The 25,367-nt window shown below is 33.3% G+C and overlaps 2 protein-coding genes and 1 long non-coding RNA gene across 3 annotated transcripts; 2 read left to right on the top strand and 1 right to left on the bottom strand.

Annotated features, from left to right (window-relative positions):
- The first annotated feature begins 3,093 nt into the window (after positions 1–3,093).
- On the top strand, positions 3,094–7,554 carry LOC105339061 (uncharacterized). Its single transcript, XM_011444463.4, has 5 exons — positions 3,094–3,234; positions 4,628–4,651; positions 4,905–5,031; positions 6,787–6,882; positions 7,362–7,554. The coding sequence occupies exons 1-5, from the start codon at positions 3,205–3,207 to the stop codon at positions 7,493–7,495; spliced, it is 411 nt and encodes a 136-aa protein (XP_011442765.3). The 5' UTR covers positions 3,094–3,204; the 3' UTR covers positions 7,496–7,554.
- A 4,817-nt stretch (positions 7,555–12,371) lies between these two features.
- LOC105339062 (uncharacterized) lies at positions 12,372–17,240 on the top strand. Its single transcript, XM_066073236.1, has 4 exons — positions 12,372–12,655; positions 15,432–15,616; positions 16,258–16,350; positions 16,625–17,240. Exons 1-4 carry the CDS (start codon positions 12,571–12,573, stop codon positions 16,925–16,927), a joined length of 666 nt encoding a protein of 221 aa, XP_065929308.1. The 5' UTR covers positions 12,372–12,570; the 3' UTR covers positions 16,928–17,240.
- A 437-nt stretch (positions 17,241–17,677) lies between these two features.
- LOC109617905 (uncharacterized) lies at positions 17,678–23,616 on the bottom strand. Its single transcript, XR_010710096.1, has 3 exons — positions 23,285–23,616; positions 20,480–22,758; positions 17,678–19,786 (listed from the first exon to the last, which is right to left on the bottom strand). It is a non-coding gene; the product is annotated as an uncharacterized lncRNA (long non-coding RNA).
- Between the last annotated feature and the right edge of the window lie 1,751 nt (positions 23,617–25,367).

Genomic DNA, 25,367 nt, shown 5'->3' with positions numbered 1-25,367 from the left:
AATTCAATATTCTTATATTTTCAATTAGTATCAAGTTTCGTTTATTGCTAAGCAGATTAATTCTTATGTTATCTAAACAATTATTTTGTGTATACTTTTCTAGGCAACTACATTTATTTATATTGTTATTTATAGATTTGTGTTTGGAATATAGGTTTTGTGTAATAAAAATAAAGAAAGGGGCAATATATATGCATAGTGAATTGACAAACGCCTAAGAACATATAACAGATCCATACAGAATTTAGATGAAATGATAAATTAGAATGCCAAAATATACATGTGAGAACCTCATAGGTAAAAAAAAGTATTTGTCAAAAATATTGAACTAATTGATTGTAAAAAAAAATTAGATTGTACATTGCTAGATTATTTTAAATAGTAGATCGGGACATTAGGATGGATTTGAAAGATTTCAGAAAAAAAATTCAAAGTGTAAGCAGTAAGTCAGAACAGTATACAAAACTCAACAGTTTCTTTCTACAGACAGATCGGGATGAATGAGTCAAGTACAGGGACATTATTTTGTATTATTGTAAATAATAGCTTTTATGTACACATCTAATTAAAATTTTTAATTTGGGCAGTGGGTACAGACGTTTTGTATGTACAGTGGCAGCTTTTGTCGGCCACCTTTTCTGCATATTGTTATCATTTTGATACTGTTTTGTTTTATTTGAATAATAATGTACTTTAATACACTGAGGAGATTAATGTGTTATGGTTTAATTGTGAATTAATTACACTTGAGAACATTAACTTTGTTATTGTGTTATCGTTATTGCAGGATCAGAATTTGTTATTGTTATAGTGTAATCGTTATTGCAGGATCAGAGTTTGTTATTGTTATAGTGTTATCGGTATCATAGGATCAGAGTTTGTTATTGTTATAGTGTAATCGTTATTGCAGGATCAGAGTTTGTACTTGTTATTACTAGTGTTATCGGTATTGTAGGATCAGAGTTTGTTAGTGTTATCGTTATTGTAGGATCAGAGTTTGTTATTGTTTTAGTGTTATCGCTATTGCAGGATCAGAGTTTGTTAGTGTGATAGTGTTATCGTTATTGTAGGATCAGAGTGTGTTATTTTTATAGTGTTATCGGTATAGAAGGATCAGAGTTTGTTATAATTGTAGTGTAATCGTCATTTTAAGGATCAGAATTTGTAATTGTTATAGTGTTATCGGTATTGTAGGATCAGAGTTTGTTAGTGTTATAGTATTATCGTTATTGTATCAGAGTTTGTTATTGTAATAGTGTTATCGGTATTGTTGGATCAGAATTTGTTAGTGTTATCGTTAACGTAGGATCAGAGTTTGTTATTGTTATTGCGTTATCGTTATTGCAGGATCATAGTGTGTTATTTTTATAGTGTTATCGGTATAGAAGGATCAGAGTTTGTTATTGTTTTAGTGTTGTCGTTATTGTAAGATCAGAGTGTGTTATTGTTATAGTGTTATCGGTATAGAAGGATCAGAGTTTGTTATTGTTTTAGTGTTGTCGTTATTGTAGGATCAGAGTGTGTTATTGTTATAGTGTTATCGGTATTGTAGGATCAGAGTTTGTAATTGTTTTAGTGTTATCGTTATTGTAGGATCAGAGTGTGTATTTGTTATAGTGTTATCGGTATTGTAGGTTCAGAGTTTGTAATTGTTTTAGTGTTATCGTTATTGTATGATGAGAGTGTGGTATTGTTATAGTGTTATCGGTATAGAAGGATCAGTGTTTGTTATTGTAATAGTGTAACCGTTATTGTAGGATCAAAGTTTGTTATTGTTATAGTGTTATCGGTATTGTAGGATCAGATTTTGTTAGAGTTATCGTTAACGTAGGATCAGAGTTTGTTATTGTTATAGTGTTACCGGTATTGTAGGACCACAGTGTGTTATTGTTATAGTGTTATTGTTATTTTAGGATCAGAATTTGTAATTGTTATAGTGTTTTTGGTATTGTAGGATCAGAGTTTGTTAGTTTTATAGTATTATCGTTATTGTAGGATCAGAGTTTGTTAATGTCATAGTGTTATCGTTATTGAAGGATCAGTACAATCTGAAAACCAGCAATAAGTGTACGTGTATGTATAAAAGTGTCAATGCATTCGGTAAATGCTTAAAATAAATTTTGCACGTTTTGTAATTAATGTTGTGTTTATTTGTGTTAAGTTGTTGCTTTGTTTTTTAGTTATTTTTTAACTTTTCTGATGTTGATTTTTACAGTGACTTGAATAACAGAGATTGGCAACTGACCGAAATCTCGGAAAATATCGCGGTGTCTATTGTAAAGTATTCCAAGTTTAAATCATTATATCTTTCTAATAAACAATTATATTGAAATATAAACAGCAAAACCCTATTGCACAAACATTTAAAATATTATATTCTTACGAGTTTATGTCATATAAACAATATTAAAAGAGGAGTTTAAGGGGGCAGTTGTCTACCCGTCGTCCGAGATTTCGCCGATGGTTTATAGCTGGTCAATATTTTTTTCTATATATTAATCTTTTTTTTCAATTTTTTTGTTTCAAAAACGTTTAAAACCTATACACATTTTTTTTTATAAAAACAATATACGTTTGGTTTAAGACCATTATCTCAGTTTTCTAATATGTAGTTCTCAAAGTAAGGTTGGCCCCGTAACATTTTTCAACAACAAAACACGCTAATGACGGAGTTGCCAATCTCTGTTATTTATGTCTCTGATTTTTAGAAAGATTATTAGCTAGAAAACTTTTTTGAATACCAATTGGCTTGTTTCTCTCTCTCCCCCACCCCCACCCCCCCCCCCCCCTGTCTCTCCTATTCCAAATAGTCTTTATGTTTATGATGATGAATATTAAAATTGTAATGAAAAACAAAATTATTAAATGTGAGAAACGAGAATGTAAAAGTAACCCCCAAAATTACAAACATAAAACAATAAAAGAACACAACCAGACACAGAAAAAAAGGCATCAATGTTATATAACAGTTACAAAACAGCTAATGGAAAGATTATGAGATGATGTCCATAAATTTGTCACTACGCATGACCGATTTCAGGTCCGGCTCCCCTGACCGCTGATGCGTGACGACATAAAACCGTCGCTCTGGACGACAGTTCCTGTCCGAATGTCAGTGAAATGAACCGTGACCAATTCCCTTCTGTCTTTTACGGCACAGGTGTGTAGACTGCATTTCCCGTTCGCTTTGTTTTTTCTGGTATCATGTTCAAGATGGAATTTCTTCCGTATTTCGTAAGTATTCCCTTTCTAAATTATTCAAAATTTGGCATAATTATTTTGAAAATTTGCTTAAAATAGCAGGCATGGATTGATAAATAATTTCATTTTATGAGAAATGTTATGAAATAGATTGAATTTGTTTTGACCTCATATTTAGGAAGTGATAGGAAGAAGTCTGTTTACAAATAAAGCAACAATCCATTCGTTTCCTGATCATCGGGCGCGTTTTTGTCTTTATGTAATGTATAGTGACCTGTACGTATAAATATAATTAAACAACGGTCAGGCCTCTTGTACAACATACACATGTACATGTACAGGTGCGCATGTCTTATGATATATAGGACTACAATAATCATATTTATTTGATAGATTAGCGGCATGACATTATTATATTACATTGTAGCATGGTTCCTTTCTTAATCCCAGCCCCTCGACTTTGCCCCCCCCCCCCCCTATTTATAACACCTATTTAACTTCATCTGTATCTTTCCTCCTTTCTTCTTTCATGCATAAATATGATCTCAAAATGAAAGATGAAGAAGTATATACTCGATTTGTGTGAAATAGATAAGATATATATACAATTACATGTACATGTGTAGAACTATTCAAGTATGCAATGCCAAGAAAGGGCAAAACCCTTGTGCGTCAGAACGAGCCAGAGATATCCCCAATGTGCCATGAATACCGGAGGAAAATCTATCAAACGATCGCCGTATCGGTCACTTATTTTTTTGGGGGTTATTATCAAGCTTTATTAAGATTGATTGACAGAAAGGTCCTTTGTGGCTTTGTTTCTATTTACGCATAATGCCTGCAATATATGCATGGTTTTTCGCATCGTTTATATTCTTTAAAAATAGATATTATGTTTAGAATGTCCTGGAGTTTTTTCCTTCATTTCAACAGAAATAGGGTTTACAAACTAATAAAACCGTTATACATATAAAAAAAATACATATATACATAGTGTAATTTTTAACTTGTAATATCAGAACCATTTTAACAAGACCTTGGACTTTCGGTAGGATGTGACTATCTTTTCCTTGCGTCAAAACAATTTAAAAATGACGCTGGTTTCAAGTGAAATATACACAGATTCCGTAGTCTTAGCCTAAAAGCCAGACAAATCTTGTTGATTTCAATGAGCTATGACCGAGTGGCAAGCAAAGAAATAGACAGACCTACGTCACATTGTTGTTTGACACAATTATCCAAAGTCCAAGCTCTTGTTAAAATAATTCTACCAGAGAGTTACAAGGATACACACATCTCAGTAATATGAAGATATATTCTGTCGTATTTATGATATAAGGGCGAGTTGTTTCAGTAGTGTTCCTACTTTTGTAGAGTCATGTTCATGTTTATCATTCCTCATACTGTTTGTTCTTTTTCCTTTCAGACAATAGTATGTTTCTTGTACACGGTAAGAATATATTTTTCTCTATGTTAATGAAATGTTTGGAAATAAAATAAACTTTTCTTAAATTTGTATTCTTTTAAAATCATCTTTTAGAAAAACGATTTCAAGCATTAGTACATAACTGAAAACTTTAAAATTGAAAAATTGCGTTTGTCCTTAATAAATTTTTAAAGTACCAGTAGTTACGCTGTTACACTTTTGATATATCGATTTTGGATTTATCTATGTTTTGAAAGTTTTGAAATGTTCCCTTAAGGTGCAGGGTAAAACAGTTCCGGTCAAAGACAAACTGTGTCACTCGTCGTCAGAGTGCGCCAAGGACAGCTGCTGTCGGGACGAGACCGGAAGACTGGTAGACCCTTCCGGTCTTTTTGACCATGTTGGTAAGTGATTAGTGAACATGATTTCAGCGGGTCTTGCATAGGACAAAGCTGTGCTATTCAGTCCACTGAAATTATAATGATTAAAAACTAAAAAGTGACTAAATGGCATTGTTCTGCCATGTCACCTTCTAGACATTTCAGTCAATTTTAGGTGTGACATGGGATTAAGCTTTGTCATTCTGTCAACTGAAGTTAACTATAAAAATTTTAAGTTGCAGGAATGGCATAGTTACTAGTTTGCCGTGTAGTCACATGTTAGTTACTTGTAGTCAAATATAAATTCTAGAGGTTTATTGATTTTAAACTTTATGTTCATTAATTGGAGGATAAAATGTGTTCCAGAAATAAATATGACAATACAAAAAATAGTTTTTTTCCGCTGTTGCGGCAATTTAACATGCGTAGTAGAGATCCCCCTTAGAATTAATTTTTGATCCGCGCCTGACTTAGTAATAACATCAATAGTGAAACAGACTGTACTATTTTATGAAGAATGTTCCTTGAAAATGTCTTAATACACTAAGTTTTTATGCAAAACATTTACCCATTATTTTTTAAAAAACATGGTATTGCACACCACAAGCATCAAACATTGCTATGATTTTATTAAGCAACCCAATGTTTATATCATCAACCACTCTACACGTGGTTGAACACGAACGATAACTCTGCTCTGAATATCATCGTTTAATTTAAAAAACCACTATTAGTGATAAAAGACATACATCTTACAAGATGTTGATGGTTTAACATAAATCAAAGTAGAATATAATATGAAAATCGACCAGTTCTTACGTATTTTGAGAATATTATCCGAACACTTCCGCTCGAAATTTCACAGGAACTGAACAAATCTCAGCGAAGTCTCGTGAACTTTCATTCGAGCACTTCTGGATTTATTACATACTTAACAACGATAAAGAAAACATTCCAAACACATTCGCAGGGGTGTTTCAGTCATATTTCAGTTGACTGAATTGCGCAGTTTCATCTTTAGTTTTCTGCTATGTACAATTCCGTCTACACAATCCGTCTAATGACATTAGGATATTGTGCTCGCTCCTTTCTTTCACCGATCAGAATATTTGCGGTTGCGAAAATTGCAGGATATTGTTACGTTTGTGTAGAGAAATGTTTTTCGCTAAATATCTCGCCATAATTTGACTTGGCTAGATTATTTGAACTTCGTCCTTCAAAGTCAAGTTTAATACGGGTGTAATTAATCTTAATCAATTAATTGATTTAATAATATTAACTATGACTTTTAATATCTTTTACAATTTGATGACTAACAGCATAGCGCAATAGGGTCAAGCTTAAGGTTTTATTCTTGCAAAATTGAGTTCGAAACCCGCTAGAGGTTATACTTCTTAACTTTTTTTTGTAAGTAATGCATATTGGTCCAATATTAATTGAAAAGTAAAATTCAGAATTGTATATTTTTTTTAAATACTTGTATAATGTACTTTCATCTACATTGATATATCAAGGTGTCCCATATGCATAGTATACCTTAGCGATAACGAAATATTTCATTTTAAAAAAGATTTCAGTAAAATTGATCTGTTAAGATTGATAAATTAATCTGAATTGATAATGAATAATTGATACTGAATTGATAAAATTGATATGGTAAAATTGATTAAAATCTGCGTGTCAGATTATGCCACCATCACACATTGCTGTATTAGTCTCTGAGTTAAGGAGTAAATAATATCTCCTTATATTCAGTAGTAGTTTTATTGACATCTACAGGTCCCATCACAGACGTATTGAACGGAACCTGTGTGCCCCTACACGCCCAGTTTGACGAAAACTGCGGGGAATTTTGTCCCTGTGATCTTAGTCAAGGTATTACTGATTTCTCTTGTATATTTTTTCTATCATTTTCCATAAGGGAAATGTGTTCCGTCGTTGATTGATTGAATTGCATTGTAGATGAACCACTATCTATTAAGGTCATCAGGATGAACAAACACTATATAATACACTTTAGTACATTACATGCAATTTTATCCTAGGCTATTCCTCCCGTTATTAATGTTTAATCATTTTTTTAAATTTTTCTTGCATTTATTATATATACATAAATTTAAATTCATATTTCCCAATTCACAATTCCCAAATTTCACGATTGTACGATGTTTTAAAAATATTTTTAGGTCTTGTATGCTACAGTAAAGTTATAGTTAATGAATTCTCCCCGTCTGTCTATTTTTAAACCTATCTTTACAGCCTACATAAACTACATGCACACAAAATTCACATCTTGTGTCTTAAAAAATTTTATAGCCCACATTTCACAAATTTTTTTTTAAATATCTCTTCAGGTCTTGTTTGCTACAGGACGGTGACAGATAATGAATTCTCCCCGTCAGTCTGTCGACCCAAGGACGTGGTCAGCAAATGGACGAACGAATTCCTCGACTGTTGGAACGACCCGAAATGTGTGCTTCCTTTGTAACTCCGCATCTTATTTATTCTATTTATAAATATATTGATAATATAAAATTATATAACCAAGGTGATTGTTCTTACTTTCTTCTCTTAGCGTGACTGATTACTTTTAAAGGGCGGAACGCATGCTTGCTCCAACACCATTTTTTTTCCTTTACTGTTGGAACGACACAAAATGTGTGCTTCCTTTGTAACTCCGCATCTTATTTATTCTATTTATAAATATATTGATAATATAAAATTGTATAATCAAGGGGATTGTTTTTACTTTCTTCTCTTAGCGTGACTGATTACTTTTAAAGGGCGGAACGCATGCTTGCTCCATCACCATTTTTTTTTCCTTTACTGTTGGAACGACACGAAATGTGTGCTTCCTTTTTAACTCCGCAATTTATTTATTATATTTGTAAATAAATTGATAATATAAAATTGTGTAATCAAGGTGATTGTTCTTACTTTTTCCCCTAGCGTGCCTGATTACTTCTTAAGGGGCGGCGGAAAAGGTGAAACAGAGGAGCACACATGTTTTTTTAAAATTAGCATAGACGTGTATAAATTGTATAATACAAGTAAAGACAAAGCAGCTTTAATCATTAACAAACAAAATTTACTTATATAAAGGACATATGCAAAAACAGACGATCGGAAGAAGTGATTCAAACAAATTTTAAAAAAATGGCTGAGAGAGAGAGAGAGAGACTCTTAGGAAAATATCAGTTTGATTAATAATAAGTGAAAAAAATTGCCTTTTCCGTAATAATCGAACAGATATTATAAACTTCATGCGAGTATACATGTATATAGTGGGATGTTGTAAAATCGTGCGCGGATCCAACACTTTTTAAGAAGGAGGGTGGTTGAGGGATATATATGTTTCCCGGGGGAAGGAAACGAGGCCTATTTATCTTGTCTATAACACCGGTCTCTTTAAATAATTTTTTTATTAGCTTGAAAAATATGAGCAAAAGAGGTTTTTTAGCTCACCTGAACCGAAGGTTCAAGTGAGCTTTTCTGATCACCCGTTGTCCGTCGTCCGTCCGTCCGTCCGTCCGTCCGTCTGTCTGTCTGTCTGTCCGTCCGTCTGTAAACTTTTCACATTTTCAACTTCTTCTCAAAAACCACTGGGCCAAATTTAACCAAATTTAGTACAAAGCATCCTTATGGAAAGGGGATTATAAATTGTTAAAATAAAGGGCACAGCCCTTTTCAAAAGGGAGATAATTGCGAAACAGTGAGTATAGGGTGCATGTCTTTAAAAATCTTCTTCTCAAGAACCACTGCACCAGAAATGCCAATATTTACACAAAAGCTTGTATATATTCTAAATTGTAAAAATCGTGACCCTCGGACCAAAACTGGAGCCCCAGGCGGGGTTCAAAGTTTAACATAGAAATACATAGGAAAATGTTTAAAAAATCTTCTTCTCAAGAACCACTGCACCAGAAATGCCAATATTTACACAAAAGCTTGTATATATAGTGAAGATTCTAAATTGTAAAAATCGTGACCCTCGGACCAAAACTGGGGCCCCAGGCAGGGTTCAAAGTTTAACATATATAGAAATACATAGGAAAATGTTTAAAAAATCTTCTTCTCAAGAACCACTGCACCAGAAATGCCAATATTTACACAAAAGCTTGTATACATAGTGAAGATTCTAAATTGTAAAAATCGTGACCCTCGGACCAAAACTGGGGCCCCAGGCGGGGTTCAAAGTTTAACATAGAAATACATAGGAAAATGTTTAAAAAATCTTCTTCTCAAGAACCACTGCACCAGAAATGCCAATATTTACACAAAAGCTTGTATATATAGTGAAGATTCTAAATTGTAAAAATCGTGACCCTCGGACCAAAACTGGGGCCCCAGGCGGGGTTCAAAGTTTAACATAGAAATACATAGGAAAATGTTTAAAAAATCTTCTTCTCAAGAACCACTGCACCAGAAATGCCAATATTTACACACAAGCTTGTATATATAGTGAAGATTCTAAATTGTAAAAATCGTGACCCTCGGACCAAAACTGGGGCCCCAGGCAGGGTTCAAAGTTTAACATATATAGAAATACATAGGAAAATGTTTAAAAAATCTTCTTCTCAAGAACCACTGCACCAGAAATGCCAATATTTACACAAAAGCTTGTATACATAGTGAAGATTCTAAATTGTAAAAATCGTGACCCTCGGACCAAAACTGGGGCCCCAGGCGGGGTTCAAAGTTTAACATAGAAATACATAGGAAAATGTTTAAAAAATCTTCTTCTCAAGAACCACTGCACCAGGAATGCCAATATTTACACAAAAGCTTGTATACAAAGTGAAGATTCTAAATTGTAAAAATCATGACCCTCGGACCAAAACTGGGGCCCCAGGCGGGGTTCAAAGTTTAACATAGAAATACATAGGAAAATGTTTAAAAAATTTTCTTCTCAAGAACCACTGCACCAGAAATGCCAATATTTACACAAAGGCTTGTATATATAGTGAAGATTCTAAATTGTAAAAATCGTGACCCTCGGACCAAAACTGGGGCCCCAGGCGGGGTTCAAAGTTTAACATAGAAATACATAGGAAAATGTTTAAAAAATCTTCTTCTCAAGAACCACTGCACCAGGAATGCCAATATTTACACAAAAGCTTGTATATATAGTGAAGATTCTAAATTGTAAAAATCGTGACCCTCGGACCAAAACTGGGGCCCCAGGCGGGGTTCAAAGTTTAACATAGAAATACATAGGAAAATGTTTAAAAAATCTTCTTCTCAAGAACCACTGCACCAGAAATGCCAATATTTACACAAAAGCTTGTATGTATAATGAAGATTCTAAATTGTAAAAATCGTGACCCTCGGACCAAAACTGGAGCCCCAGGCGGGGATCAAAATTTAACATAGAACTACATATGAAAAATGTTTAAAAATTTTCTTCTCAAGAACCACTTCACCAAAAATGCCAATACATACACAAAAGGTTGTATATATAGCGAAGATTGAAAAAATCTTGACCCCCGAACAAAAGTGGGGCCCCAGGAGGGGTTTAGATTTTAACATATATAGGAAAATGTTTTAAAATCTTCTCAAGAACCATCGTGCAACTGTTTGGGATATTACTATGCATACATGTACATCCTTAAATAATGTAGATTCAAAAAATTGTAACTCCCGGACAATTGATGGGCACCAAGAGGGGTTCAAAATTTAAACATTTTAAAAAACAAAGGAAAAGTTTAAAAATTTTCTTCTCAAGAACTACAATGTTTTAGTTAATGGAATATCTATGCATGCATCCTTCGCTTATGTAGATTCATAATTCGTAAAATCGTGACCCCCGGACCAATAATGGGGCCCCAAGATGGGGTCAAAGTTTATTATAGAAATATAAAGGTAACAGGTTAAAAAATCTTCTTCTCGAAAACTACAATGCTTCAATTTGTGAGATTACTATCATGCATACAACCTTGGATAATGAAGGTTCGACAGTTTTAAATTAGTGACCCCTGGACTAATACTAGGGACCCAAGATGGGTTTAAAGTTAAATGTAGAAGTACCGGTATATATGGAAAATGTTTAAAAATCTTCTTTTCGAGAACTACAATGCATCAATTTGTCAGATAACTACGTAAGCACCCTCAGATAGTGTAGATTCGAAATTATAAAAGCCGTGACCTCAATCTAATACTGAGGCCCCAAGAGGTGTTCAAAGTTTAGCGTAGAAATATAGAGGGAAAATGTTGAAAAATCTTTTTCTAGGGAACTATAATGCTTCAGCTTGTGAGATAACTATGCAAGCATCTTTAAATAATGTAGATTCCAAATAATTAAAACTTTAGCACTGAACTAATACTGTGGCCCCAAAAGGGGTTCAAAGTTTAACATAGAAAGATATATTGAAAATGTTTTTAAAAAGTTCTTCTCGAGAACTATAATGCTACAGTTTGTGAGATTACTATGCAAGGATCCTCAAATTGTGTAAACTCTAATGTAGTGGAACCAAGAGTTATCTTTCTTAATGTTCTGTACAGTCTGAGAGTTATTCCTCTTGAAGTGGAACTCTTCTACGTTCAGTTTTTCAGGTTGTGTACGTGCGGTCCCACCGCAGTGCTACACATTTTCATTCCTATGTTACTATTTATGTTGTTCAAGCCAACCATAAACCTCGGACCATTACTGGGTCCCCAGAAAGGGGTTCAATGTTTAAAATAGAAAAAGCATATGCTACGAAATGTAATGTTACAAGGAACTGCTGTTCAGGTGAGCGATGTGGCCCATGGGCCTCTTGTTTAAATTTTCATCAATAATTTTTTATTTGAAAATATAAAACGTCATATTGATATCACTGGATATGATTTATTAGATAACATTATCATGCAGTTATTCACATGAATGATTATTCACACCAAATTTTAAACTCTACAATGTGGTACTTGTAACCAAAACATATTTCCCCTTTCTCTAAAAAATAATAATAAAAAAATCATATAAACCAATTAAAAGTATATATACGATGCATCTTTCTTTGAACAACGGAATGATGTTTCAGAAAAGATATTCAAACGATCCTTAAAATAATTTTTTTGTGTAGAATTTAAACTTAATTATTGCAAGATTTTCGAGTTTGTATTTGACATCTCGTACATTGGTAGTACTATATAGCACTCTGTATTGTAACATATACAAGGCATTTAAAAGACTTTAATATTTTTGTGCTAAATGAATGCCGTAGTAAAAAAAAATCACTAAATTGTTTAATATTGCATAATACTTCTGTCTTTTAATCAAGGGCAGACAAATACGTCTGTAATAAATAGGGCTAATAAGCGGTACGGGTTTAAATATCGATTATTCTTCGGGCTACCTCTAGTTTCGACGTTCACATCACATGAAAAATACGTACACATATACTCTGTTCTTATATTACCATTCACGACAAATGGTGCACCTGTGGCGGTAGGTCCACATTTGTATTCCATGTAGGTTCGTTGAGAGGCGGAATTAGGGGTGAAGATTTGCCAGTTTTGCATCCTATGGCGGTTCGTTGAGAGGCGGGAAATTAACGAAGCTGTTGTCTGCCACTAGTACCAACCATGATACAGCCGATGTCGTACGGTTATCCGTATGGAGTGAAGCTAGACCCCAAAACACTGGCAGAGATGCAAGAAAAACGAGACAGTATGTATATACGAGGGTTGTTCGGAAATTATTGAGACAACTCGAATATTTTCTTTTCTAATTGACGAATTTTGGTGAAAATTGGCATCGACACGGAAGAAACGCCAACAAATAATAAAACAAAGTAATATTAAAAGAATATTTAATATTTTGTTAACGACGGTAGATAAACAAGTCGGTGATCGGGGTACCCGGCGCAGCCATGAACTCGGAGATTTAACAACTTAAACATCTAATTTATAAGTGTACGTAGAAGTACAGTTAATGATAAAAGAAGTCAAATTAAATATGTTCATTTTGCTATTCTTTGCGACTAACTTTTGATTAAGTTTCACTGATGTTCGAGTTGAAATACGGATATGGTACACGTATATTTACCAAACAATAGAAATCTGACAACGACTGTACATTGAATTTTGACGTCAAGGCGGCGCATTGAAAACCGTCAAACTGGTGGAAATCTCAGAAAAAGACCTTTTAAGGCCACGCAATTGCTTAAAAAAAACTATACGATGACAAGACAAGGTATAGAGCTTCAGTTCATCATATTTTTTTCACTGATGTTTAACTAGAATTAGGCCAAAGGGATTAATTATCAAGTACTTTTGACACGCTAACTGTTGTCAACAGTTCTAAAATACATAAAAAAATGACTGCAGGAGACATTCACAGTAATTAAACTTTCGGGTAAAAATAACTCGATTTTTCCTTTAAAAAAACCAAGAATGAGAGAAAATGTGAATGATGACATCTTGAAATGAAAACAAAAGATGAGAAATAAAGAATAATTCTTATTTCCGTTCGTTTGTAAGGTGTTTAAAACACAGGAGCAATAAGAAGCGTTAAAATGACGTTGCGGAAAGTTTGCGGTTGCGCCGGGTCACTGGACGAAGGCCCGTTGGCCAGCTTACCAGGAATGATCTATTCCTGCTATGGACAAGAAACTTTTCACATTGATAATCTCTATCCTGATTTACTTTTTGGTGAAATTTCAAGGGTTTATCTTTTTTACTTAAAGAATAAGAGAAAATGTCTCAATAATTTCCGAACAACCCTCGTACAGTGTACATATGTTTTACAGTGTATATACGTCTGAAGATTTAATGAAAGCGCTAACGTTTTATTCTGTGTAGTCTTTCATTTTTTTAAATTTTCTTTATATAAAACCGGACACTGTAATATTTTTTGGATTTAACCACAGTCCAATATATACATATTGCAATTGTGCAGACCAAACTTAATGCTATAATTGATTTAGCAATGTTAAATATTAATAATTCATTCACCTCTGTGTATTTATTAATGAAGTTATTGTGTATTAGTAGTTAAACTACGTGATAGAGGACATGTATTGGCTATTGACGACTCCTTCTGTCACAATACTTTGATTTGGAAATCCTTTCATATCTCCATTTCTCCCTAATTGATACCTTTTCCTTCGTCTCATATTTATTGTATGTGCATTATTTGCATGAATGCACTTAAACCTCTAGGTCTGGTGACATTTATATTCGAGGAACGAAGAGGGAATACCTTCATCATTTACATCGAAAGATTTTGGCTTTTTTTAGTCCAATTATTCCGTTGCATGTTAAATATACAAACCAACATCTCCTCCTCTTTCTTATTCATATATTGTATAGGATATTTCATTATGCCCAGATGCTTGTATCACTATGATATTTTGAAATACTTCGCTAAAAATAACCACATAAGACTGTTGTAGTAAATCGTACTGACACATTCACTACGTATTGGTAATGCATGGGTTTTTCTTAACTCAGATATGTTTAGTGCATTTCGCCAGGTATAAGGCTCAAATCAATAAAAATATGGCTGCATGGACATTCGGTACAAGCCCAGTTGCGAAATCAGATATTTAAATGCACTAAGAAACTAAAATCAAACGATTAAATGGCGGTATTGTTATGTCAAAAATGAAGTATTATTATTAAAGCATAATTTAGATCAGAGAGATTTTATAAAAGAATTAAAAATAGATAGAAAAAAATGGATAAAGGCCCGGGAATCTGGAATACTTAGGTGTGGGTGGAGGATTGAAAGTAGGGGGGGGGGGGGGTTGACGGAGGTTGGGTCATGTCCTCAAACACCTGGTTATGATATATGTACATGTGTTAATAACGATCTGTTATCGGACATTGTTTCACAGTTACAATATATTATATATGCGTCAATCTCTTAATTAAAGGGGCATGGTCACGATTTTGGTCAAATTTTATTTTTCTGTTTTTATTATTTACAATGCTTTAGGAATGTATTTCTAATGATCAAATGAAATTTGGGTGCCTGTCGATGAGTTTTAAGCAAGATACAGGGCTCACAATTCTTCGTCATGTAAACAAGGCTGGTGCCCTGTTTTTGTTTACATAGGTTCAATATACCATTAAAAATCTTTTTCAAGATGATTTGTCTATATTCTGATTCTGATTCATTTTAAGCATAAATAAACAGTTCATAACGATTAACACAATTGTTTTACGTCTAAAACTGGAATTTTCACTTCAACGTTCAAAATATTAATGTAAACAAAAGCTTTGTTTACATAGCGAGGAATTGTAAGCTCTGTAACTTGCTTATAACTCAACAAATGACACTGAAATTTTGGTCGCCTATTAAAAATGCCTTACTGAAGCATTTTAAACATTAAAATCGAAAAAATAATTTTTGACCAAAATCGTGACCATGCCCCTTTAATTATCAATAAGTCTGAAAAAAGACCGTTTATTGATAACATAAATTTCGGGGTGTTTTTCAGAGGCTCTGCACTCACGCCGCAATGCTTCTGTGAGCGTTCTATGGAAGCAAACTCTGGTGTGCGCCGGTCTGGCGCTGTTTGGGGTGGGTGTGGGGATAGGTAACATTGTGGTGGGGACGGATACTGACGACGTACACCACACACGCTGGCACATCACCGGGGGCTCACTCTACCCAGGGATCTTGGTGAGTGTTAGTCCGCGTCATCCACTGAAGTACCTGTGTATTCCACTCCTATTAAGGAGGCTGGGGCTGTCATCTGATTAATCATCAGATCTGTCTTAAGCTTCAATCTGATTGAAATCAGATCCTTTAAGATCCGCTCCCGTAGATCGTCACACAAGCGTATAGCGACAATAGAAAAACCAGGGGCGATCGAGGATCTGATTTTATTCAGATTGTCTTAAACTTTGAGATAATAATTTTGGCCGTAAGCTACATATTGTACATGTATATAAATAGTAAAGAAAATATCCAAATTGTGATACCCTTGTTGTTTACTCCTCTTCAATGTTAGGTCAACAAAATATCCGTCCGATCTACTTATGTTTAAATGTTTAGATAAGCTTTGTTTAGCTATTAGCTATTTTTTAATTAAAGGAAAAATATCCTTGTATTTTATCTTTGAAATCTGTTTTTGTATTCCTTATTTTACAGAGCTCTGCTTTAAATAGAAATCAAACAGTCTAAAACTGTTCATGACCCACCAGCCCTCTTTAAAAACAATATTGCATTCCCACTTCGTAAAAAGGCCAACCAAATAAACGAAAGAAATAAAGTAAAACGTTATTTCCAAAGCTAATAAATATTTAAATGTTTCGGTGTAGTTGGCGGTCTGTGCTATTCTTGGATTCTTTCTACGCAAAATTGGGAGGGAAAAAGAGGAGGAACGGGACATTGGATCAAAGGCCAGATGTCTGGTATAATTCTCTCTCTCTCTCTCTCTCTCTCTCTCTCACACACACACACACACACACACACACACACACACACACACACACACACAATACCTCTCGGTATCCAAAATCCTCCATCAGTGAAAAATTTAACAGATATATATCTATCCTTAACAATATTTTGAACATACGCATTGATCTGTTTTCAGGCTCTGTATATTTATTTTTATGAATTAAAATGTAAATTTTGATTTATTGATAATTAATGTGTGTTTTCTTTTATTTGATGTACACACAGTTCTTCATCCAATACATAATGTACATCTTTGCGGGCTTCGCTGCTTTAACATTCTTCGCCCTTTCCGTGGTCGGCATTCTTTGGTGTACTAAAGCAGTTGACACGCACTATGTGAAGGATAAAAAAACCCATGTATCCACGGCGTACAATACCACGTGTCCTAACGACGAGACAGCGGCCATAGTAACGGCAAGTCTGGCCGTGGTGGACTGTGTGGCCATTACTGTGTGTGGATTTGTGGGGATGATTTTATTCCATCTCTACTCCAAATCTTACGGTCTCAAAGAAAAGAGAGAACGTTGATTACTTGCATTTTATTGGATCTGAACTTGATAACACAATTAATCGTACTAAAGTGAAAGAAATGCTGTTGAAATCGATAAAAGGGGAAATATCCAAGATATCTTCATTGAAAAATTATAATTTTTCACTCATAATAGTTCACAGGAATGAAAACAAATTTCTTACGGAGATTTATAACGGGAAATGTTTACATCTTTTCTCCATTCTGAAATACTCAGGACCCAACTTGATAAAATTCCGCCATGTTATTTTTTTTTAATCAACACGATTGTTTAATCTAGGGACACTGCTTTTCATTGTGACATGATGAAGTGGATAAACATTTTCGACAGTTTATTTATTATCATCATAAATTATGTTATGTGTTTATTTATTGGAGTATTTTTATTGTCAAAATTTACTTTATGAAGTGTTTTGCTCATTGAAGTTAAAATAGTTATTTACATTGTTGTAGATTTGGTTCAGAAAAATATCATTTAGTATCCATAATTCATGTTTTGGTGTAAAATGCACATTGTTGACTTTGACCTGTTGAAATAAATTAATTGTGGTATATTCGTTTCCTTTTGTAAATTTTTGCAGGGCAGGTGCCAAGCTCCTTTATTATTATTAAACTGTATCTTTTTCATACACAAAGTTTTTCAATGCGGCCACATAGTATCGTATTATAAAATGACGAGCCAGAAAAAAAAGTTGAGGGACCAATTGTTGCTTAAAAAATTGTAGAATATGTTTTTAGAACAGGCTCAGAAAAATTGAGGATCGTATATATATTATAATAAAAATTATATATTTCAAAGAAATTACAACAAATCTAAATGATATGTTCGTGAATGAAAACATAATATTGTAAAGAGGATCCTTAGTTTTTTAAAACAAATTCACAATCGATATTCTGTTCCATTTCTGTGTCCCTTCTTCGTCATTTAATCCACGTACAAGCTTTTTCTTGTCATTGTCTTTATCAAAAAATCATTAAATGCATGTTTCATTAGTTAAAAAACTATATCATGTTACTTGTTTTACGGTTCATAAACCAGTTACATGTATCACTACATTTGTCTCTTGTTTTTTCAACACACCAAAGACAATAAAATTGCACGCGCGCGAACTTGCACAAAAACAAGCACAAATGCACACTGTTTGTATAAATAGTATTTTTCACGTATAATATTGGATTTTCTTCACAAGACCGGTGTCACCCTCAGCCACGAACAGATTGTCTTTTGTGTCTACACATAAACCACATGGATAGCGTAAATCACAGTTGTCAATGCAGCAGAGAAACTGCCCATTTTCATTTATGATATGAATACAGTCGTTGTTATAGTCTGCGATCAAGATTCGACTTTGGCTATCAGTAGTGATGCCACTCGGACTTAATATTGTCCTGTAACAATATAAACACCCAGTGTACCTAAATCTGAGCTTGCCAACCTTGTTTAGCACAAAAACCATTTTGGCATTATAGTCAGCCACGCAGATATCAAAGTTGTTATTCTCGGTTATGTGTTTAATGTTATTTTCTCTCGTCGTTGAACAGTCATTCATCAATTGAATATCAAATGACTGTATCTCAGTGGAGCCAGAGTAACGCACAATTTTTGTTTTTTGATTATCATCACTGATCATGATGACAAAAAAATCATCAGAAGAGGTACTGCATATATCAAGAGGTATCCAACCGCATAGGCTTACCAATAACTCTATCTTGTCATTCTTCACAATGTTCACAGTTGTTTCATTAGAATCAGTGTAAACAAGATCTCCATTCTTTGTCACTGCTATGCCTTCTGGTACGTTTCCTGATATGGTTTTGATTGATTTTAATAGTTTTCCTTCGATGTTGAAGAGTTTCATGATATTATTCTGATTTTTTGTCCATAGTTCCTCATCACTCAGACAGACCACACTGTGACAGTGTAAATGTTGCTGTTCTGTTCTAATAGCTGTGACACATGATGGCTGATTCAGAAAAAGCTTCTCTGAGTGAAAGGATACAAGTTCATCACCTGGCAACTCATTTTTCTCAGCTGTAATGGTGAATAACGACATAGACGCAAATTGTTCACAGAGTTTTTCTGCGTTTACTGGCTTTGGAATTGTGTTTGGTATAAATATTTCAAATTTTGGAGGCAATTGTCTGAATTTATCGTGGCATGATTTATACGAAGAGACGAGATTCATATCATTAGAGTTCAGTAAATCTTTTAGATTATGAATAATTTGTGCGATTTCAGAAATTTTGTGTTGAAGTTCTTGTTCCAGATTGTCCAAGACAGATTGATATTTGGATAATACACCGCTGATTTCAGACTTTTTTCTGCCGATTGCTTTGATAATTTCTGCATGACAGTCTTCTTCCTGTTCGATGTAATATATTTTCCATTTCTGACATTTTTCTTGCAGGTCGGCTCTCTGAGCTGGTAAAACTGACGCATACCGTTTATAATGCGGAAAAATGGACTTTTCTAACTCTTTTAAATCTTTTTCCATAATTTCTTTTTTGTGTTGAAAAGTTTCCATGATGTCAACAGCTTTATGCTGTTTATGTTCCACGGATGCCACACAAATTATACATATTGCTTTGTCGCATTGCTCACAGTGGAGTTTACATTGTTTTGTGATGTGTTTTGGACATGTAGGATAGGTAGGGGTGTAAGATCTCTTTTTAATTGGCAGTACTTTGTGGTTTTTGGTTTCGTCCATAAGATGTTCCCCTACACATACCTTACAGAGATTGGTGTGACAGGTGTCACAATGTAGTTGTGGCGCAGGTATTTCGCAAAAATGGCATCTTATTACATCCTGGAGATTATTATCAGAGTCCATTTTTTATTTTTTACTTAGAAGAGTCAACTGAAATGATACATGGGAAAATTTTACCAATGAAATGCCTTTGTGTTCATGTAAGTACAACGTAGTTGAGGAATTTAAACTATATTTCTGAAATTATTTTTTTTACTTGAAGATGTATAAACTATTCCAGAAGATTATTTTTAAAACCTAAAAACGGAATGAGAAATATTTTTATTTTTTGCAAGACTTTGTCAATATTCAAGCTTCAATTTCTAAAACTGTTACACACAAGCACTAGTAAGCGTAACATTATCATCAATTATTTTACATTTTTGCTTGTAATGGTTTAAATGAGCATATTAAAAGAAATAAAATAACATGTTTTTATGCATGCATTTATGTTTATCGCCTGTGTAAAAGATCCTTACAGGATTACATAGCTAAATTCCATAAAATCAGTCAATTGTTACAAACTTTAAAAAAGTTTATATAACAAATATGGCCTGTAAAATTTTCCTGGTTTCGTTATCGCATAAAACAGAGCAAATGTGCATTAAGTAAATACTCTCTACATATAATAATTTTCGGTTTTAAAATTTCATTTTTATTAGGTCAATCTGTAAGGGTAATTTATAAATGAGAGGTGCATTTTTGGTCAATAACTGGATTTTATCAAACGAAGAACGTTATAAACCATTATTGAATTAAATAATATTTTTCAATCGGAATAAGTTATTGAAGGTCGATACTTACGGTTTAACTAGCGTTGTCAGATAAACATATTAATAACTGGATTTTACTAGTAGTTTATAACCTTTTCCCTAACAGTGTTATTTAAGCAGAAGCGGACAACTCTTGCCTCCGCCACCAGGACTTAAGTGCGCAGTTAAAAGACTCGTTGTTCTATATAGGCATGCACCAATTACGTTCAGCGCCATGATCATCTTTCAGCGCCGTGATCGGTCATGCTTATAATAGTCTTAAGGAATTGAAATGTATATCTCTTCTTTTTTTTTTAAACAAACTCACCAATTCCAGATACAATTTACAAGTATATAAAAAGGGTTGTAAAGAATCAAAGTGATTTGAAAAATAACAAGACTTATATGTAAAGCCATTATATAATTCATGAAAAATAAAACAAAAGCTGATGAGAGCTTTCGAAATAAACAAATCACTCTCACGTTAAATATAACATAAGGTGATTGCAAAATATAGTGTTTAATCACTACTACCTTCTTAACAATCTTTTCAAGGTAGAAAAGGTAAAATATATGCATTAAGCACAACTTACGATGCATGGATCAAAACGTTGCGAAGAAGAAGTATGAAGAAATCATGTTTGTTTGTTTTTCTTCGTACTTCTTTCCCAATATCTCGGATACACTTTTTTAAACAACATTTTCTCCTCTGGACTAATATCTAATAAACGAAACTTAAGGAGCCTACATAACATCTGAATTCTTTTCATGATAATAAATAACAATAGCTTGGTTAAAATATGTGTAACTATCCAACCTTGATTTTTTAAATAAACACAATAAAAAATCGAGCCTCAAACTAGCATATTCAATGAAATATGAAAAAACCACGAGCGGATCTCAGAGTTTTTTTAGTGTCTGGTGATTGGAACATATTGAGAATGTTTACATTCACTCAAAAAGAAAACCTGGCTGGTATTTCAGTGGGATGGATGGTCATTTTTGGCTACATTCACCTACATGTATATTATGAAAAAATACAGAAAAAAGGAAAGCGTACATATTCTAAAGCCAAAAACTGCTATATTTTTTTAATAAAATTTTATGGGCAAAAACTCATATTTAAAGGTTTAAGGCAATTCTGATTGGTAATTTGCTAGCTAACCACTCAGTCTCCTTAATACGAGCTTTACCGCCGCTTAAATTACTAAATACTAAATAAAGGTGGAATGTTCATTTCATAAGTGATATAACTTTTTAGAATATAATCCTACTCACTTTAACTCAAAATTTTTAAGGTATCTAGCAACAAGGCGGGCGGTGTTGGGTACCATATATTGGATGGCGACATTCAAATATTTAAATTTACATTTAAAAAAATGAATTTTGAACAGAACGAATTGAACTCTAACTTTTGGCAAGGAGCAAAAAAAGTAAAGAAATGTTTACAAAAAATTACAAGAAACTAGAACATTGATAACAATTTTATGAGGCAATATAAGTACACCCGGCCCCCGGCCCTCTCACATGGATTTAGATTTTTGTAACATAACTAAATTGTATGTACTAGAACTATAAACAAAACGTTTTTGGTGTTTGAAGCCACATAATCTTTGGATGGATTTTTTTTCATTTTTCCCTTCATAACTGGTTCACAGTGGTAAATGTATTGTAATTGGGAAAACATGACTTAATAGACAATTGCAAACTCTAGACTAAGTTAGCATTATCTGAGACAATTAACATTATAAATGTCTAAAATTTAATAAAGGTTATCTCTTCTGAGAGAGTAGATATGGGAAAACAAAATTGTAAAGAAACAACATCACATTTCAGGCCAGATTATTATCCCTATATCATGAGCATATTTACCACTGAAAAATCATTCATTTGATCCCCGTTTGTGTTATTATAAAATGTTAGTAAAATCTTCAGTATTTTATGTTAAAGAAAGATAGCCCCTGCTGATTGAAGCATTTTATTACAACTTACGCAATAAATTATACAAAACTAAAAAGCACCGCTTTAGTATGTTTTCTTATATGAATTGACAATGTATATAACTATATCATATTCAGCTATATCTAATATTTTTGATTTTATGATGCATTGAAAGTTTGCTTTTTCTTATCGCTGTACTGGCCAATGAAATAAGGAAACTGTTGGATACTTTTATAAATGCGTCTTTATTTTGGAGGGTGACAGAATATGATTGTTAACCAATGAATATATGGAATACGACAATATGTTGATAGACTCTAGATCTTAGATGAAAGGCAAAAGATGATAGACGTATGACGTAAGACGATAGACGAATCAATAGACGAATCACTACAAAAAATAGAGAAAAAATATTGTAAATAAACTAATTCAAAAACACACACTAATTCATCATAGCAAATATATGTTAACAATGATGAAATCATTTTAATGTATGACTATCAAATATATCAGTACAACCTAATTCAATTAATCATAATAAGATATGCATCTTGATAGATAAATCTGAAATGCCCTAGCAAAGTTTGGCTACCGACAAATGTAAACAAAGAGGCATAACTCTAGACAACTACAATGATATACATGTTGCAAATGAAGTTACCTCCCGTAATATATCAATTATAAACCTAACATAATCCAGCGAAGTTGCACACATGCCTCATAATTACATATAAGTACCTTCATATAGTTTTATCAATGTATCATTAATAATGACCTTGAAATATCCATGCATATGCATAAATAGTAACTTTAACGTTATACCTACACTAAAAATGTACTGTAATATAATATTCTACTGCACAATGTACATATACATTGGAAAACATTCCAACATTATACACCTTATAACACTCACCAATTAAGTAGTTTCCTTCAGTGAAATTTCAGTACAAAGTGATCTTAGACAATAAGACATGAGCCCACCTAACAGTATAAATTCACTCTACCCACAAAAAAATTGAGCTAAAAAACTGATGACATCACAACATAGATATGACTAACTGCAGTAGGACACAGAACTCAATTATTTTTCCCTCTTATTCCTTTATACAAAAATAAATCATATAAAAAATTCCACCGGCTCAAATGAGTTCAAATACAGCATACCTATAGAATGACACTAATCCAACAACATATCCAAACTACAGGAAAATCAATCGAGAGGGGACTGAGATATGGCCCCTAAAATAACCCCTACCATGAAAAATTCACTTTCACTTTGGAATTTATGTAAACATTGGCCTCTTTACACCCTTTCTATTGCGCCTGTAAAGATACTTTTTCTAAATTTTTTCCTGCCTGTATTTTTTGTCAAACCTTCTTCTTTCCATCCATGCCATAAAAGGAATCAAGTTCGACCATTTAGTACCCCTAGGAATTTTTGAAATAATACATACATTTTTAGAATGGAACTACTTGCGCTTACAATGAGCACGGGGTAAAAATAGTGGTATGTGAGCAGTACCAGCAAGGATATGACTATTTGCAGTATTGGCGGTAACAACCACTATGTCTAATTTTCGTAATACCATGATAAGACATATTATCAATATTTGAAAAATCTAGCAGTGCTTCACAACTTCAACTTTGTTACATTTGCTTATATTTTATCGACTCTTATCGACCTAATGTTGAATTAAAACCAACGCCTTTTCAAAAAGAGACTCGATCATTTAACCCCCATCATCTAACATTGCTGGCAAAACCAGGAGCAATAAAATGAGATTATTTATAACATTGAATTTTCTTTACATTACAGCTGACTTAAGCCACAAAGATGTTGTCAAGTGATGTCTACACACAAAGCCCATGGACGGTATAAATCACAGTAATTAATAAAGCAGAGAAATTTCCCTCCTGATTTCGGATGTGGATACAGTTTTTATCAAAGTCGAAAGTTAGGATTCAACATTGTCTGTCAGAAGCGATACCAATGGGATCAAATTTCCCTTGCGTGAAGATAACGTACCAATGAAACTAAATATAAGTTTTCCGGCCTTAGTAACCACTACTACTGCTCGGGATCCATTGTCACCTACACAGTCATTGTACAGTTTGTTTCTCTGTGGAACCACGATAATGCAAAATATTTGTTCTATTTTAAAATGGCACAGTACATAGTAACAAGTAAATCGTCAAAAGAAGTACTACAAAAAGAGGTACATATACCTATCTCTGTAATTCGATCAACTGATGAACCTCCTTCTCTGAAACTATTATACTCTTCTCTTTATACATGAATTGTGATGAAGAAGATCACCACCCTTTGTTACTGTTATGTCCCATACTTGTCAGGATCGAATCCATTGTTTTTTTCCATAGATATTATAAAGTGTCATATTGGTCTGACCATCAGTCAATGTTTCCATATCACATACATCAGTTTTGTATAAAGGTTCATTAACTTTTTTATAAAGGTTCATTAACTGTGTTTAAAGCAGAGATAAGTTTTGTTGAATTAAGAATTTTTCTGTCTGGAGAGAAGGATTTCATTTGAAGAGACTCTTTTTTCTTGTTTGTGTTAAAAATTCATTTTGAAAGACTCTTTTTCTCTTCCTTTTTAATGGAATATTCTGATAACGTACCAAATTGTTTTCGGAATTGTTCTGTGTCAATCTTCTGCGAAGGGAAAGTTGATATCCTTATAATGACTTCGGGGGGAATTTTCTGAGCTCTGCATTCATAGATTTGTATGAAGAGATCATGTAGACATCGTTGTTGTTAAGTAATAACTCAAGATCTGACATGTGTTGTCTAATTTGAGAAAGCTGTTGGTTGATTTCACCTTCCTGTTTATCTAGGGCATGCATGCATTTAGTTTTCATGGTATTAACTTTTGTTTTTTCCCTCTTTGTTACTGTGTCTATTTCCTTGTGCCAGTCTTCTCCAAGTTTGCTGATTATTTTCAATAACTTATCAGATTTTTCATCAAGCGAAGT

This window comes from Magallana gigas, chromosome 10, assembly GCF_963853765.1.
Source record: "Magallana gigas chromosome 10, xbMagGiga1.1, whole genome shotgun sequence".
NCBI classification, from domain to species: domain Eukaryota; kingdom Metazoa; phylum Mollusca; class Bivalvia; order Ostreida; family Ostreidae; genus Magallana; species Magallana gigas.
The sequence above is the reverse complement of the archived record's forward strand: the minus strand, read 5'-3'. Positions and strand labels throughout refer to the sequence as shown.

What these genes read in the sequence shown, in the direction of transcription:
- LOC105339061 (XM_011444463.4), top strand. Translation starts at nt 3,205, where the DNA reads ATGTTCAAGATGGAATTTCTTCCGTATTTC. An exon ending in TGGAATTTCTTCCGTATTTC is followed by an intron (nt 3,235 to 4,627) that starts GTAAGTATTCCC and finishes TTTTCCTTTCAG; the next exon opens with ACAATAGTATGTTTCTTGTA. An exon ending in TAGTATGTTTCTTGTACACG is followed by an intron (nt 4,652 to 4,904) that starts GTAAGAATATAT and finishes TGTTCCCTTAAG; the next exon opens with GTGCAGGGTAAAACAGTTCC.
- LOC105339062 (XM_066073236.1), top strand. Translation starts at nt 12,571, where the DNA reads ATGATACAGCCGATGTCGTACGGTTATCCGTATGGAGTGAAGCTAGAC. An exon ending in GATGCAAGAAAAACGAGACA is followed by an intron (nt 12,656 to 15,431) that starts GTATGTATATAC and finishes GGTGTTTTTCAG; the next exon opens with AGGCTCTGCACTCACGCCGC. An exon ending in CACTCTACCCAGGGATCTTG is followed by an intron (nt 15,617 to 16,257) that starts GTGAGTGTTAGT and finishes GTTTCGGTGTAG; the next exon opens with TTGGCGGTCTGTGCTATTCT.